The sequence below is a fragment of the Platalea leucorodia genome, assembly GCF_965183815.1.
Source record: "Platalea leucorodia genome assembly, chromosome: 4".
NCBI lineage: Eukaryota > Metazoa > Chordata > Aves > Pelecaniformes > Threskiornithidae > Platalea > Platalea leucorodia.
This window is the reverse complement of record NC_138826.1, coordinates 91018480-91037026: the sequence shown is the minus strand read 5'-3', so window position 1 is coordinate 91037026 and position 18547 is coordinate 91018480. Positions and strand designations below refer to the sequence as shown.

At 42.8% G+C, this 18547-nt stretch overlaps 1 protein-coding gene across 1 annotated transcript in view; it reads right to left on the bottom strand.

Moving 5' to 3' along the window:
- Positions 1-18547, bottom strand: part of PPM1H (protein phosphatase, Mg2+/Mn2+ dependent 1H) — a gene marked incomplete at its 5' end in the record, with an annotated part of 135809 nt that overhangs the window by 44067 nt on the left and 73195 nt on the right. The window contains 2 exons of the mRNA XM_082308950.1: positions 7681-7793; positions 15594-15938. Coding sequence (XP_082165076.1) covers positions 7681-7793; positions 15594-15938 — 458 coding nt within the window. The remainder of the gene's footprint in view (positions 1-7680; positions 7794-15593; positions 15939-18547) is intronic.

Sequence of the window (18547 nt, the reverse complement as noted above, 5' to 3'; positions counted from 1 at the left end):
ATCAGTTCCAGTATTCTTAGGTTGGAGATTTGCTGCCCTCACAGATTAATTTTGCCTATGATTATTTCAGCATATTCTTCATTTGAACACACCTAAGTCCAGGGTTGCAATGATGAGACACCACCACATTTCTGTATCGCGGCTGAACGACATGCCTCCAATTACTCAGGCCGTGCCAGGGAAATGAACAAAGAAGTGCAGTCACGTCTCTGTGGCCAGCTCTGAGCCTCAGGACTGGTATCTGTGGAATCAAAGTCTTTTTCCCTGCTGTCCAGGATATCACATTCATCTCCAGGACGAGTTACTATGGCAACTAAACCTGGGCTTAGTGGATGAAGGCATCGCTGTGCAAGTCAGTGTTTATTTTGCCAGTAATATGGCTGGGATATGGCTGACCATGCAAGATGGAAGAAGCACGGATCTTCCCCCCCTCCCCCCCCCCCACTCTTCACTGTTTTACCATTGAAAAGCATCACATCTACTTTGATCTCAGCTTTTCTGCTTAATTCAGCAGCAGTTGCAGGATATTGGAACAAGCTGGACTGAGAAGTAAAAGCAGACTTAAAGTCGCACTCGCTGCTCACTCTGCATCAGTGACTTTTTACCCAAGCCCTGCTTCATTCACCCATGCAGAACTGACAAGGGAAGCCCTCACTAAAAGCCCCAGGAGCAGGGCTCAAGCTGCATTGTGTAGCTGCTGCTGAGACTGAACGGCCTGGGCTGCCTGGCAAGCTCACTGAATGCAGGAGGTAAGAAAAGCTTTCCAACACAGTAAGGACCACAGCAGACTTGAAATATTCACCAAGCAAGCCTGGGGTGCTCCCCCTGGCTCTGCTCCCATAGCATGGACGGGAGCTAGAGATCCAAGGCACCCAGCCTGCTTAGCGTGCCCTGGCCCTGTAACACTGGAACGAAGAACCTGCAGGTCTCTCTGTGGTCAGCTACAAAGGCACAGATTAAAAAGATGGGTTTGAGCTGAAGGCACTGCACTGAGGGATCTGGATTCTGGTATAATTGCTTATACCACGAGCTGCCTCTATTAGAGGTTACAGGCTCTTTATGCATCAGTAAACTACAGGTAAAAGAGTGATTAAAGTTACATCACGGCACCCTTTGCCCGTCTTGCCTCAGCGACTATGAGCTCTACAGGCTACAGACATAACATACCTGCAACGATGTTATTACAGTGCGAATTTTTCCTTGATCAGTGCTTATATTCACCATAAAAATAAGCAGAAGGGGAATTTTTACTTGCAGTGGCAGCAACCAACTTTTTTTGTATGGCTTCATTTTTTTTGTTTTTGTTGGTTTCATTTTTTTTTTTCTTTTTCTTTTTTAAAGGCTGAAACCTATGACAATTAAAGTTAATAGAATTCATCTCTCCTGGAAACTAAAACCAACAAACTGTGGCTTTCCAGTTTACTGATATTACTTGAATAGCCAAAATTCCTCTCCTTCCTCATAATCTGGAACATAAGGACTTCATGGGTAGATGATGTCTGTGTGGTTAGGACCAAAGACTTAACTGAATGTACCACTCATCGAAAATGTTTACAATGGCTTCAACACCTACTAGATTGCCATAGACATTGCTAAGGCATACGGTCTCCCAGGAAAAAACAAGAGTTTGGAGAAGAGGCAGGACTTTTGTTTTGCCTTCAAAGGCCTATGAACGTTTACTGCCAAATAAATCGCTTCTGCCAAGTCAGTGCTGGATACGGCGTGCCAGTATCCTGGAACTTGTCATCCACTAGATTGCTAGAAAATGCTCTTCCTCATCACGGCACTTCGAGTGCAAAGACTTACTTCTGATCCAACACCTTTTCTTCACACCTCAGTTAAAGTGTTTCCTGAAGTGCCTCCAAAAGCTTTACCCAGTACAAAATCCTGCAATATCTGAGGTTGCTGCTATTCCTATGAATCCTGTGCTCTTACTTCTCCCTGGAAGGAGGCCAGGCAGGAGAAGGGGAGCAGAAGTGCTCTCTGCAGGCCTGCAAGTCAGGCTTCCAACGAAGAGAAGCAGAGGAAACAGAGATGGGACTTGGCCGTATCTCCTGAGTGTGACTAAGATGCCATGCTCTTTTCCAACATTTTTGGCTAGGCAGGATCAGACTTCTCCTCCTACCAAACTGCAGTCAGTGAAGAAGAATGTATGTGGGAGGGACTTACTTCATTTTGAATTCAGTCTCTCCTCACTACACAGGCTCCTGAGCAGACCAGGCTTAGGTTATCTGCTACCCTGAAACAATCAAGCGTTTATTATTTTCCAAGTGATTCCGTCAAAGAATTAATAATAATCTAAAAAGAGGATGTGCAGATAGCTTGCCCAAAATACAGTCCATAAGTGTTGCTCTCACCTCTTGGGAGGCATCTTTTGAAGATTTGGAAGAATTAGAACTTCAGAGGCTGAAGAGGAGTCACCACGGATTGCGTGGTCCCAGGGTGAAAAGGCCCTGCCTGTGGTTCAGCGATTTGCAGCTCTTTTTGTCCCATCTTTAGGAGAAGACAGGAAAAAGAATGCTTTTCCAAATACTGCAGACTGGAGAAGCTTAGTAACTGAGTTAGTCTTTCCTCTAGAGACCTCTAAGTACAAAGCACAGTTATTGTTGTTTATGCAGACACAGATGTAAGGAGACAGAGGGCTTCAGTAGACCACTCAAGGAAAAGAGGGAAAATAAATACCATTTAGATTAGAAGATGGGTAGTTAAGAAAATCAGAAAATTAAAGTTTGTTAAAAATACTGTAAACCAAAGACTAAAGCAAACTAGCTCTACAATACTAATATACTAGAACACTTTTTTTGTTTCCATCCTTACACAGTGTTAGAGCTTCTGGCAAAAATCACCCTGCTGGACCGCCTTGAGGAAGAGGTCAGATACCATGAACCACAAAAATGGGTCAGAATCATCAATTCTGACTTCTCAGAAATTCTATTTAAGCTGCAGTGCCAGTCAGCAGATACGTGGCTGTTTCCATGCCTCTCTCATTTACTTCATAAAAGCAGATTAATCCCCCAGATTTGACTTCCTACAATAAGAACTATGCATGAGGAAAGCAGTTGACAAGCACCGTGACACAGAAGAAGAGGAAGTATAAATGTAGTGAGATTCAACACAAGCAGCACATCCAGAAAGAATTTAAACAGTAAACAAAGTAGAATTCAATTTTCAATTCACTATTTTATTACTCTGGGAGAAGTCAGTGTTATAAAACTCTCTCTTATAACACTCTTCCACATCTGGGCACCTGAAGCACCAATGAAGTTACCTAACCTGCATCCAGATGGAAGCGCCACAAAAACACTCACTCAATGGGCTCCTATCATTTAACAATACCAAATGCCTTAGCATTTATTCTACACTTGCAAAAAGGGGGAGAAAATCTATTCTGGACATGAGGTTATATGTTCAAGCAAAGGGTGAACATGCCCTGAAAACATAAGCACAGGGGAGCAAAAGCAAGGAAGCAAAAAGATGATAAAAAAAGCTGATGAAGCAAAGCAAAAAATCCGGTGACCCTGCAAGTCTGTGAAGCCTCTGAAACATCAGGCTCTCTGCTTTGATCCCATCTTCTGCCAATAAATCAAAAAAGCCCAAGAACCCATTTGCAGATTTAGTGAGTTTCAGGGCCTATGGAAAAGTCAAATCAACTTGTGGTGTTCTGCTTCTTGCATAACGATAAAAGCACAGCTACCCTACATGGCTTCAAGCACAGCACAAAATGGCAGTGCCTGCAGTCTCCGAGCCGCTCCTTAGCCAGACAACATGAAAGCCAGAACACTCATGCCAAAGACAGTTAATATGATCATATTGCATTACAGTCACTGTAGTGATATTGGGCAAATGTTATGTTGCATGAGGCTATACAATAATTGGGCAGTAATCAGTAAAAACATTAAGCCCCTGTTTTACTACTGCTTCATCACCAGCTATAAAGCAACATCCTAATAAAGAGCATAAAACTAAAAGGAACTGAGATTAACAAGGCGTGTTATGGCAGTTTAGAAGTAAAAGTCACTTTAGCAATATAAAATTGAACAATACTATTTAAAAGAATGAGCACAGAAGATTTACTATTCCTTATTAGAAAAAAAGAAGCTATTCAGAGGGCCTGGACTAGTTACCATAGTGTGTATGTCAAACTGGTAAGCAAAGCACAGTGCATCAATGCTCACCAGAAAAGCACTATATACATTGGGTAGCTGACTATAGCACTATCAGTCTCTAATTAGATGACCTTGCATGGACAATCCTAACCACGGAGAGGAAGAAAGCGAGAGAGAGAAACATTAGAAAAAGTTTTGGCCAATATTCAGACATGGATTTTGACTGTACAAGTAGGTATATTTATAGCAGAGTCCAAGAATGATCAGACAAGCCATTAGAGAATTAAAGCGACTCCCTCCAAGTTGTTTTTATCAGGCTCTGAATATATCACCTCATTTTCAGTAGGGTTCTGGTATCATGTGCAGTTAACGTATAATTATTACAGAACTGTGATTGCATCGTTAGCAGAAGTTTAATTATATCATTGACATTAGTGATGCCATAACATCAAGCTCAATAATAGTTCATAACAAAACCTACAATTAGCACAATTTTTCCTCCCTTTTACACCAACCAAAAGTGTTCAGCTTGGAGAAGCCTAATAGTCCATACAGAAGTGAGCTAGGGCTGAACCTGAAAGGACTGCTGGCTGGTAATTTAGTAATATGGTAATTAAAGTCTTTTCATGATGTAATTACACATCAACTACAAAAGGACAGCTGCTATACAACACTGCCAGGGTACGTGGCATGAAATGATTAGATTTGAGAGGCTTTGGTGGTTAAACTGAATACCACAGACATAAGTTTGAGGTATAGCTGGCACCGCATAGCACATTATTATTCAAGTCTCACACTTGGCGTTTCCTTAGTCTCATTGTGATAGTAACAGTTTGTTGCACGTACCTTGGTCTTGTAACAGCAGAAGCTGTTCAAAACCCACCTTTAAAAGCTTTTGCTGTTTTAAAGTCACCTGGAATTAAAAGACCTAACTTTCTTCTGGGCAATGAGGTTTGTGTGAACCCAAAATGTTTATTTCCCACCTCTGCAGCACGAAACCTCCTCTCAGAGAGTCCTGTCTGTGGGAAATGCAGCTTGATTTATTTATAGGCTTTTTCCAGTGGGGGAGCAGAGAGGGGAGGAGGAGAGTGCGGGCAGAGAAGAGGCACAAATGAGTAGGTGAACTCAAAAAAACCTAAAGCTCGACTGGAGAACTGAGCGTTTTGGCACCTAGTTCCAACAGCAACAAGCACAAGTCCCCTGTTTGGGTGAAAAAACAAACCCCACCCTTCTCAAGACCAGACAAACATTTTTTAAAGTAGTTTCCTTATTGCATTTCTCACCACCCTCATTTGTATCTGTACAAACCACGAAGTTGACCATGCAAAGCATGAGACAGAAAAAAGGAACATATTTTTCCAACTAACATGAATAAAACTTCTTGGCTACGTGACTGGGCTCTTAAAAATCCAGGAATGCACTGTGCACCCTGGCAGTAGGCGGACAACCTCAAAGCTGCTTTTCTAGTCCTAAAATCTCCTTTTAGTGATGAGGACCAACTTAGATGTTTTGCAATAGCTGTTTTTCTCCCTTTCTGAAACATGGAAGTGGGGATTTGGTGGGAGAGAGGCCCAGATAATCTGATTTTCTACAATTTAAAGCTTTTATTTTCTTGAGCTATGAAAATCTAGTAATGAGATTATTTGGAAGTGAAAGATTTTGGGAATCCAGAGAATTCTCCTCAGCATGAGGAAGGTTTCTGTGAGGTCCATTTGGAAAGTGCAAACCCAAACTATTTTGGATCTGGAGGGACCCTGTTACGTACAAGATGTGAGGAATGAGTAGAAAAATTTGAGTCCTGGTTCAAACAAGACCCAGCCTTGCCGATAGCTTCCCTTCTAATTCCTGCTCTTCCTGTTTTTCTGAAGAGATGTTTTTGATGGGCTTGATGAACATTCAAAGCATCTTGAAGACTTGGTGGCTTTAACTACAGTGGACACTTGGCTTAATTCAAGACTACCAACAATGAGTTTCTTCCCGTTGGGTGTCAGAGGCTGCAATGGAGCTGAGGCTGCTCTCGGGAAGCAGAGGAGAAATCCTGGGGGAACTGGAAGCAGCCAGTCATTTAAGAAAAAAAGATCTCAACTACTCAGAAGTAAGTCCTGCATCGCCAGTTTTACACAGCACACTTTTAAGAGACAATAAAGCAATTTAGCTAACCCAATGGAAGACATTCAACTGTACTTCAAGTACAATAGCACAAGAAAACATGATTATTTCTAATTTAATGGCAAAAGAGCTAAAATTTAGTGCAGCTAGTGGTTCTGATGACTAGATAGGTGGTCTACTCCAACATGTTTGCAGCTACCCTCTGTGAGGACTCATTTGACATTTGATGCAAAAAAGATTCATATATGTCACTTGTCAAGAGGAACTGGGTGAGCAATTTCCAATATAAACAGCAAATTCAGCATATTAAGAACAGTCACCAACGTGAAAAGAATAGGAACTTTATGCATAAAGGACTTACCTGAATCCTACACAGTTTAAAGCAGCAAGAGGCAATAAAAATTTTAGGTTTAAACTACAAAACGTTTTGCAGTTGAGTGCTGTCTCTGTAAATACATTGGGCACACACTGTACAAACATGAACTGTGTGCGCACAAACCTCCAACACAAATGCATAACCGTAGCAGTCTTCACCTAAAGACAACGTGGTTCAGTACCTTTGCAGACTTTAATTTCTCAGCTGCTAAGAGAACACAACAGCAGTCTGTATCATGCAGGGAACTATTCTCCCTGGTCAGTTTATGCAGAGCGCTGCCAAAAGAAACATGTGAAGGTCTAAAGTCTTGCAAGACTAGTCTCTCTCTCTCTCTCTCTCTCTCTCTCTCTCTCTCTCTCTCATGGTGTTATAGGCAGAGAGTGAGAGAGAGGAAAAGAATGCAACTGTGAGATTTCCAGGATGCTCCTAGCTTTAGCTAAATCAGAAGATAAAGAAAAAGCTTCTCATCACAAGTCTTCAAGCATCCATCTTCTAAATATAACAAAGCAACAACTCTTGAACAACAGCATTCACTTCTGAGAAATGGACAAGTACACAACCTAGAACAGGACAAAATAAAAATCCAAACCTGCGATAGCCCCTCTCCATTCCCTCCTCCCTGTTGCAGGAGTAGCAGTTATTTGCTTACAGGTTATTACCTTCAATTATATCAAAATCTGAGAGCCAGGTGGCTGTCCAAGACTAAGGCTGACAACAGGAGCCACAGGACTTCCTACTGAACCAGTCCAGCCCTACCAGCTGTTCCAGATGCAGTCACCCTGTCAGTGTTCAACACACAATTCTACTACACACCCAACATCTCTTCTGTTTCAATGGCTTTTTAGCATCTTTCCACTTCTCTGCAACCATCAAGTCATTCAGAAACTGCTACAGAGAGAGAAGTGTCATCAACCTCCCTGACTGCATCCACCACTCAACTAGATACTGGAAGCCTGCATTAATTTCTAGGATGATAGTTAAAGAAAAAGAATCCTCTTGTGATACTGTTTGAAACTAAGGAACTTGGTAACACCAGATCTGGGGAGTTTTAGATGAAGGAATAGTTGGGGAGACACCACACTTACTCACCTGCTATCACCAGCGTTTGCCACGTAAAGCTTCCCCAATAAATACACCACCACAAGGGCTGTACAGCCGCCAGAAATATTATACACGGTCCTCTCTCGTTCTATTTGCAAATCCTATGGGAAGAGAGAAAAAGATTTATAAAGACAACATTGCAATTAACGTTTTAGAAAATGAAGATTCCACTAAAAAAAACAATAGAGTCTTTCTTAAACTGTATGTCCCACTGGCTTTCTTTACTGTTGCAGCTATGGCCACATGGTCAGGGAGAACGGGAAGTGGAGGAGCACGTATTACTTATGATACAAAGATGTTTGGGAAAAATCAGGACAGGAGATTGTAAAACATCAGGCATGAAGGAATAAATGGCAACTCTGAGGGATGCAAGGGAATTTGCTATGGAAAAAAGCACAATGAAGGCAAAGATAAATGTAGCTTCACAACAGGTACCTGGTGGTATAATTGGAGAGTGCTTTACATAGACAGCAAATAATTAATGAGACCTAGCTACGACATGACTAACTACCTGCTCTCAAAAAGGGACGCTAGGATTGCAGAGCATATACCTTTACGAACAGCAGCACAACACACTCATGCCACAAGGCCACCCTTCAGAAACACAGGGAATGAGTGGATGCTAAACTTGGGGGGGGGGAGGGGTCAGTGGGACAGTATTTACTGAAAAATACTACGCATTCACACGCTTTCCAGGATGAACCACATGAATCTCATCTCACTGCTTTTATGAGGTCCTGAAAAGACTTAAATTTGGGCCTGTGCACATGCATAAAAATTAAGGAGCTACATACCAACTCAAATAGTTCTTCCTGTGTTTAGCTTCCAGCTGATTCTAAGAAATAATACACATAAAAAAGCTCTCCTGCTTAATAGAAGTGGAGAACACAAGTCACATCTGACACCAACAATCAATCAAGCCCATGAATGAAAAAATACATACATACATATATATATATGTATGTGTGTGTGTATGTATGTATGTATGTATGCGTATATATATATATATAGTGTCCCAGGAAAGCTTGGAGAACATAAAAGACAAGTAAATGAGCTATTTTCCGGTACTCCAAAGATTTTAAACAAAAATTGAAGTATACGCCTATGAATTCATTCTGCCTCTTAGTTTAGTTTGGGGTAATAACACAGCATGTTACAAATTACCCTTCTCCCCTGTGTCCAGAATCAAATCCAATTTCAAACTGGTCTTTCCTTGTAATACTGGATTCAAACAGAGAGCATCATTTAACATTGCTATTGCAAGTACTGGCAGATCTTTTCAGCTAAACCCTGTGTACTTGTATGTGTTTTTTATTATGAATATATTTGTTTGCTTCTGTGTGTGTGCATACACACACAGAGCTATACTTCAGCCATTTTTGTATTTGCACTGAGCAACAAACAGCTCAAATTGTCCATGCCTTGGGGGTATGGGATTTAGAGCTTTATTTTAGAGCTAAATTTATCTGAGAAAAAGCACCACTACAAATGCAAACCATGACAGCTGCAATTTGATTGAAAATCTGCAGAGTTGGAGGAGGCCAGGGACCATGCTTTGTTTCCTACAAATTTCAGGAGAGGGAGGTGACCTGGGGCAGTGGCAGGGATGCTCAGCAGCGCTCAGCCACTGTCCTGAGCAGGCTGGGCAGAGGTGTCTGTCACAAATAATCCAAAAATCCTCGCTGGCCGGCATACATACCGATCCCATTTGTGCCATGAATACAGTACTGAGGCGGGTGGTGTGGCGGGGACAGCAAGAAAGGCGCAGCGCTGCCCGACAAGGCCATCCTCTGCTGCACACGGGAACTGCACGCTGCTGCCAGAGAGACTCGAGGTTTTACTGCTAGCTCTGAGCCCATGCTCTCATCGACTTGTGGTTCTCCTTTTTTCTTCCTTCCCCCCCCCCCCCCCCTTTTTTTTTTTTTTTTTTTTTTTTTTTTTAGGGGGGGGGGGGGGAGGCCGTGGAGGGGTGAGGACCAGGAGGAAAACACCTCCAAGCTAAAAACCAAATCTCGCAGAACCTTTGGTCACAGACATGGGCCTGTTACAAATGCCACTTTATCTAATCTTACCATAGAGAAGCTGATTTTCCTCCCCATGGTTTCTATATATTTTTAAATTAAGCTGAAAAGAACAGTTCAAAGGAAGCAGACATTTCTAACCATCAAAATAATTTAAAGTTACAAATACTACAGTGGATTTTCCAAGCACTGCCAGGAATTTTAAAAAACCTTCGTCTCCGCAGTTCAGAGTATCCTCTGAGACCTTCAAACAATGTACCATTCCTCACCTGGTTTCAGCTCTGTCATACATACACTTTGCAAGTGCTGGAATGCCTAAATTAAAATTTATTTCTTTCAATAAGCAGAATTCAGAAGCATGTATTATAGGACAGAAGACAGATAATCCTTAGGGCCTCATTTTCAGAGTTTCCTTGACTTAAACTAGATCTGCGTACTGGATTTTTTTCGAATCATTGCTGTTCATGGGCTTTTCCATCTAGTTGTAGTTCAGAACTTGAATTTACTGCCGTGACTTGCCAGAGTATATTCAGTGCCATGTTTAATTTGATATTACATACTTTGTTTGACATTTCCTTTTCTGGGGTGAAGGAAGGAGGGCAAGGCTTTCTTATAGCTCAACAAGATTTGAGAGGGAAAAAATAAAATAAAGCTAAAAATGAATTAGTTGCCACTAACTCATTCTGATGTAGAGATGCTGGCTTTTAATGAAATGCTTTATAACAGTGCTGCTGGAAAAGTCATACAGCACAAACAGGGGCAGAAACCCCAAAATGCCTCTGAAGCCTTTATAGGTGTAAAGGGGCTCATTTTAGACAAAGTCTGAGCATATACAAAGCTTTCCTCATTTTCCACCTGGAGAAAGATTTCAGACCAAGATTTTTTTTTTCCCCCTTTCCTTTTTTCCTCCTTTTTTCTGTAGCAAGCAGCTCATCCCCACACAGCAATCTGCGTGCAGGGGAAGAGCTGAGCAACGCTGGGCAGACTCAAACGATGCACCTTTCAGCCCAAAGGGCAGCGTGTGCCACTCACTCAGACCCTGACAGAAAAAAAAAAAAGAAAAGAAAAAAAAAAAAAAGGATTTCTGTATCCTCTGTTCAAAAAGCTATCGTTTCATGCCAAGGAAGCAGCTAGTTTAGTCTGTGCGCTGCCCCCCGTTTTAGGATGCATGTTGTAGCAGCAGGTAGGACCAGGGTGCCCACAAACGTTGCCTCACGCCTGGTCACCCCAGTCCCCCTTCCCTGGGGGTGACGGAGCACAGGGAGGATGGAGCAAAGCCTGCAGAGGACACCGCGAAGTGCCACAGGGTACGTTTCCAGAGCGGGTGACGGAGAGCAGGGATCGCTTTCTCCATTGATTACAGAAGCAGCCTGAGGACAGTGCATCAGCCCTGGGACAGACCACTCCCGCCATCCTGACCGCCTGCCTCGCTAAGGCTCAGACCTGGGCTTCCCAGAGCAAAAAGCACGAGTTAATCACCCTACCTAACGATCTCTTCTGAAAAAGGAGGAAGATTATGCCACGAAGCCATTACCATCCTCTCTGTCAGAGGCTCCCGGACCCCCGACGGCGGCTTGCTCGTGCCACCTCGTGGAGACCCTGCGGAGGGGCTCGGGCGCCTCGCTGGGCCGCAGAGCGTGGCGTGGGCTGGCGGCTCTCGGGGCGCAGCGGGGCCCCGGCTTTTCCTTCCACCTGCCTTGACCCACGCGTGTCGGGCACACGAAGTGCGCCAGGACACTCGCCACCGGCCGCCGCAGCGAGGAGGGCTCGTGTGTGCAGGCCACCAGCGCACAGCCGATACAGGCGCTGCAGAGGCAGCAGAGACAGCATGAAAGCAGCAGCAAGCGTGGCGGCACAGAAAGTGAGTGCCAGCCATACCCGATGCTAAGGTTTAGACATTTAGGGCCTTGAAAACAGAGCTAGGTACCTTCAAATTGCAGTATCATCATTACAAGAAGTTAGCATACTGCAACAACAACTACAATAACTATTTTTCATCTATGTCCATCCTCAGAGTAGGGGCCTTTCCTCCAGGATCTCAATCTTGCTATGACAGAAAGTAGCTTTACTCCCTATGCACACAGTATCAGGCATCTGCTTAAGAAAAAAAAAAAAAAAAAGTCATGTTTCAGAAGGCATAAAGACAAAATTAACTCCTTAATTTGCTTTACCTCTGTCAAAAAGGCATCAAAATGCCTGTAACACTGTTTCAACCCTCCTGGTTTCTACTGGCTATTTAATCAGGGGAAGCTTTTTCAAAAGGAAAACCATAGAACATATGTTGCTCTCTAAAGATTGTTCAAATTAAAATAGCACCAGTCTTGCAAAAGCACCTGTCTAGATTTCATCTGAGTCAAAAAAAAAAAATCTCAATAATGAAGAAAATCATGATACAATGTATACAAACTTATACCTTCCATTAAAGCATACAGACTAGTTCTGTGCCATTTTTTCCCGTCCAAAATTAAACAGGGTTCAGAGTGGAATAGGTGCTCTCTTCCTTTAATCTTTCTTTAAAATACATACTACATCACACACACATATGCAAGGTTAAGTACAGGGAAGGGATTACAGTTTGATGTTTCTATGTAGTACAGAACAGCACTTGGAAACATCCCTCCTGGCTCCCTAGAACTGAATCTATAAATGCACATCTTAAAACTCAAGAGATGAAAATTGAAGTATTTGTCTTATGATACCTTCAGAACTTGAGCTTATTTATTTCCTTTTAACTGGAATAATTGTGATCACTGACAATTACTGACATCGAGCATTTTTTATGTTTTAAACAGGACAGTAAATTATCTGAGAACACAACACAGAAACTTGCTAATCCCAGTTCCAACACAGAGAGCACCGCCTAGAAGTACTTCAAAAAGGGGACAGCTTAATTGTTAAATTTCTAAGATAGGCAATGACTTGGTCTGTGTCAGCTTTCCACACTGTTTTACTGCATATACCTGTCAGACAAGCACTGTCCAAAGGAAACCACACCCAATAAAGGAAAAAATAATTTTAAAAAGCCCTTGGAAAAGGGCTGAATTGCATTTTATTTGAGACTTGAGGCAATAACAAGGAGAGATTAACTACAATTCAAAAGGCAGTTGGGGAAAAAAGTAATGGTATGCTAAATGCTTCCAGGAAAAGGGGACAAAACCATCATTAGATAAACCTGTCAGGTTGGACTGCTTAAAAAAAAAAAAAAAAGGGATCTGTATCTACTCAGCATTTTCACCAGGTTCAAAGGGTTCTTTTGCAGCGATGGGCGCTTCAGGAATCAACACCAAGAAGTCTGCCTATGTGTCCAGGAAACATGAGCTTTCACCAAGTGCCAGGTAAAATGATAACACTCTGCTGGCACAAAACCCTTGTACATTACGCACATCTCAACTGCACTGGACCTACCTCAACAACACCCATGACATTCCAGTACAAAATAGGGCTGAATAAACAATGTGCTGTGGAAAAGGAACAAAATCTTGACCCAAAGACTACTAGAAGTATAAGCTAGCAGGAAGTTAGACAGAGGTAGGAGGAAGATCAATCATCGCAAGCATAGATGAGACTCAGGAGTGTTGATCTTATGAACTGCTCCCTTACATGGACAAAAGAAAATACTCTTTTGCCTAAACCAATTATAAGCACAAGACTCCCCCAAGAGCTTAGAGTAGATATAATTATCTATTGCTTTTCTTAATCTGACCTTTTTTATAAGACTTCCTTTTAATGTAAAACTTAATGCTGAAATTATATTGCATTGTGATAGAGTCATTTATATAGCAAAGATAGACAATGAACTTCAGCCCTCTGATAAAAAGCAAAAGTGGAAATTAAGGTATCTGATCTGTAGCATATGAACAAAGACATAGGGAGGAAAATAAAATATTCTCTGGACTTCAGTTTAGAAAAAGGGAGGACAGATTACTATCGCCTGTACACGGAATACCCAGACATCATATCTGTAGTGAGTTACACAGGGTTTCCGCATTTGTCACACTCTATCTATAAAAGCCCTCCCAAGCAGTCAGGTGCCTGGACATGAGCTGAGATGGTCATCTGTGTGAACACCTACCAGAGGTGTGAACTCAAAATAAAGCAGGGCAATAACAGCCCTGCTCACTCAGACGTGTTCAGGAAGGCAGCAATGGGTAATGCACACGCTGCTTTCATAAGAAAGGTAGAGAAACAGCCCTTCTTTAGCTCTCTTACCTTCACTTTCCAGCCCCATGAAACTCCATTTCTCATCTCTCCTGCACTCGGAGCAAGTTTCAACACGAAAGACAGAGTCATGTCACGCACTCGGAGCCTGTCACTCTTCTGGCCTGAAAATCGCCCCAACTGAAGCATGAAATTGGTGTCCCTCTCTTAAGCATGCTCTGAACCCACTAGGGTGCAGTGGATGGGCAGTGTCATCTTTTCCCCTCTTTTAGGGAAGCTAGTCCTCCCTTTCTGATAAGGGCATGCTAAACTGACAGGAGATTTTCGTGAGTCCTCCTCTTTCTTTTCAGCTAGCAGAAACTGAGCCCACTAGCCACAGTGCATAAATCTGCTCATATGTGCCACATTGAATGATGCCTAAGCCACAGCTGTGTATCCTGCTCCTAGACCTACCCAGCTAAAAGTCAGATGATGCTGTCCAAACCCAGTTGGTGGATCTGTTTGCCTGCACTTCCTTGACGAGAAACGACAATCCAGCAAGACAACTGCTATTCAGAATTCAAAGTGAAGCACCACTTTGTTATAACAACTGTAGTCTCTAATTAGGTGCATGTACTAAACAAAATTCACATATATCGGAAAAAACAGTGATCGAATACTTCTTTTCAGACAACAAATAAAACCTCTGGGAAACACTCATTAGTTCAAAAACTTTCTGCTCAAATAAGAGGCTTTTCTAAAAACAACAAACATTTAAAAAAAAAAAAAAAGAAGAAAACTAACAAGATCAGATCTCCCAAGACCTGATCCGCATGTACTCACTGGCAGGCCAAGCCTCTGGCTCTGCCTGACAAGAACTATTTTTAATAACATGAAGAAATGAAGGGGGAAGGTGCAGAGCAGCTACATCAATTACAAAAGAGGAACACCAGCCTTCACAGAGAAATTGATGGATCTTGTGTTTCCATAGGGTCATGATTTCCTCCCAGTTGTTCATGCTGCACACAAGTCCAGTGGGTGGCAGGAACATACTTCATGCCCCACTCACCCACACTCAACCTGCCTCAGTCAAGAGCTACACACACACTCTCTACAGTCACTAATGTGCTGTATGAGCCACACCAACACTAACATGAACTACTGACAGTAGTGAACAGTTATGACAGGTCATAACTACAGGTCATTAGATCAAGGATGCTGCCCCTCATCCATGTCCCTGATGTGACCTTTTATGACCTGTTTATGTAGTTGCGGGCAACACAAACAAGGTGTGTTGCTGGTACAAAGAACGCTGAAAGCCGCTGCTGCTGCTCCGGTATGGCAATGAGGCTTTGTAAAGTGCATGCCCATATTCACAGCCTTATGATACCAGCCAATGCTGAAATCTGCTACTGTGAGGCAATACTAATTTTTATCTTAAAAAAGGAGGGGGGGGAAAGACAAACAAAAAAGAGCACCAAGCTTCTAAGAGTCAAGGAATCCACAAACATGGCTGTGGTGCTGCCTGGGACTTAAGATGCAGTTCCTGCCTCACAGGGATGTACCAGGTAAGCTGTTGAGGCTCTTAAATAATTCTGTCCACACTCAGATGGTGTGTAAGGGGGGGGGGGGGGGGGAGGGTGTGTGGAAAAAAAAAAAAAATCCCTAAATGTTCTTCATCTCCAGGCCATGCGACTCATTACTGTATGTAACAAGGACTTCAGAGCCCTGAGATATACATACCATTTCCTTGAATGCACTTTCTATGGCCCCAATAACCAGGCACTCATGTGGGATCTTCTTCTCGGTGAAGAAGCGTGTTGGAGGGGTGCTGGGCGAGCCTGGGGCTCCCACACCCCCACGCAGGGAGGCTGCCCGTGTCAGTGTCCTGCTGTTGGTGGCCGGGTTGTCGGGCTCCTCTCCCAGGCAGGTGGGCGGGAGGACGGCTGTGTTCCTCAGGATGTCCACGATCTCCTGCAGCTGCTCCAGGATATGGTGCTGCAGCAGTTTGGAAGCGACCACAGCTGCCCCCGACCCAGCATGTCCATCAAACAGGGACCAGTAGTACAGATTGATCCCATCTGTGTCCTGGAGAAGCAGGAGGGGAAGAAAAGGAAGGAAAAGAGATGGTCACCATTACACAGCCACGAGTAAGGAGATGGAGCAGCCAGTGGCACAGGGGCAACAGGTAAAACACAGGTAACTTTCCCAGAGGTAACCTTCTTTCTGAAATGGAGAAATACCCACTGTGTTAGTACAGCTCTGGCAGGAAGGAGAGATGCTTATTTTTGCCATACTCTCCCACCATTTCTTTTTCTTTTCCTTAATCCCCTCAAAAAAAAAAAAAAAAAAAAAAGGCTGAACTTGCAATCTTTCTTACCTTACAGCCATCCATCATAGGATGCACTGACCAAGCACAGCTACCACTGTAAGACTGAGCCAATTTCCTAATGACTGTGTAGGTCAGAAGAAAAGCATTTGAAAAATCACATCATTGATAAATGATGGACCTACCACCATGGAGACCAAAATTCTATGCAAGACAGCACCTGATACTTCTGTGACAGACCTTTTTTTTCACTAGGCATGAGATGAAGGACCTCAGTTTGACATCTAGTAACAAGACATGATCCTCACTTCCATGACTGGTAGATAAGGCCCGTCCGTGCTGGCAGATGGGACAGCTTAGGCTTTCCCTGCCTGTGCCAGCCCAGGAACCAGCGCAGCACAGAGGTCCTCGAGGATGGCAGACACAAGTGGGATCAGCTGCACTCCACCTGTGCTAGCCCACACGTTCACTGCTTAGCTCTTCCTAGTCCTCTGAAGTTTCCTGTACAGTACTGGAGTTACATACCATCTGATCAGAAGAGGTATGCAAGTGTTTTTGGTAGAGCTCTCGGCATAATAGTATGCTTTTAGATCTTATATCTTAGCTCAACTCCTAGCAAGCTGGTCAGCACAACTGCTCTCATGGAGGCAGAGTATCCAGAAAAAGTAAATTTTGTAGAACTCATTATTAAAATTAAGGTATATGTGGTAATGTTATATATTTGTTCAGCAGTTATTGATCAATGATGTGATTTGCATACATTTCTCCCTTTCTGCTCCACACAGTCTCCTCTGACAGGTGTAAGTCAACTCCACTATTGCTCTCATTTCAGCAGAGACCATGTTTTATGTGGTGGGTTGCCCTATCACTCAGATAGGGCCTATTAACCCAGGACTGGAGGCAGACTAAGTTCTGGGCAGCATAAGCTCCCATCTACCTGAAAAATACCAAGGAGCCATACCGTAGATAACCTCAACTTTTTGGGGGGAGGACATTCACCTAGAAATCCTCAGGAAAGCATTTAAGGCATAACAATACCTGTCTTTGCATGATAACTTATTTGGCAGCAACATGGGGAAAGAGCCTTTCCAGTCTCTTCTTTCCCCTCTATTTCTTCTTAATCCTGTACCTTCTCCCAGCTATGCTGAAACAACTGTTTGTGGGGCTGCCCTGCAAGTCAGATGTGGGTGGACTAATACAGATTTAGAAATAAATCATTTTGCAAGGGACAGGAATCAGGCATTACTGTTGCAAAACACTTCATCCTAAGAAAGCATAACCTAGATCTCACTGCAGTCAAAGAGCTTAAAAATTGTATCTGCATGTCGCGCTGACTGTGGTCTAATTTAGGATGACAGACATGATTTGTTTCATTCACCTGAACACTGCTCCCTTACACAACAGATCAGCATATAGTCTAGGCACCACCTGCATCCCATCGCCTCATGCCCAAAGCACTGCTTATTTCAAACTTATGGACAGGGCTGTGAACTGCAGCTCCTTTTACTTTCTGCTGTTCTGGCTGCTCCACAAAGGTGCCAACCACTGGCTGTAGGATATGGCAGACAGGTTGAAGTAAGAACACCATGAATTGTCATTTACAGATCCAAAAGACATCATTCATTATTGCCCCAAGCTACAAAATCCAAAATTTAATGCAAAATGCCTCTTTTAGCAACATGTATATAGACTATCACTACAAGTTCATGCTGTTCAAAGGGCAGAATTCATTGCTGAACAAGCATTATTACTTATAACTTACTTTGTCGAAACACACATTTAAAAGCCTTGATTATAAAAGTTACATAAAAGCTTTTTGGTTTTTTTTTTGTGTTTTTTTTTGTTTGTTGTTTGTTTTAGCTTAGAGCACTACTGCTGTAGGAAAGTTCAAACATATTCTTAACCAGTGCATTAACAATATAGTCATCTACACAGTGGAGAGCTCCTCCAAGAGAAGGCATTCAGCAGTCTATTGTGCACCTTCATTTCATTACTGAAATGCTGAGAAAAGGGAGTATTGTTCTATAGTACTGGACTACTTACCACAGTAAGGATCATACAGGATACATCCTATAATGGTGGAAAAACCAACAAATGTACACATTTCCGAATGTGGCTCCTTAGCCAGACCCACCCACTTACCCAGTCTGGTAGATTCACCAAAAAACCTGTCGTGAAACTTCACCCCTGAAGGCATGACTGGCAGTTGTGCTAGCTTGCTCTGGGCTCAGAATCCCTCCAAGTTCACACAACAGTTGGCTGTAAAATTCTGCTTAAGCCATTTTTAACGGATAACAGGATTACTGACTAAAAAACCTATTTGTAAAAATAGATTGCTATTTGTGCAAAATGTAAAGTAGTTTGCCAA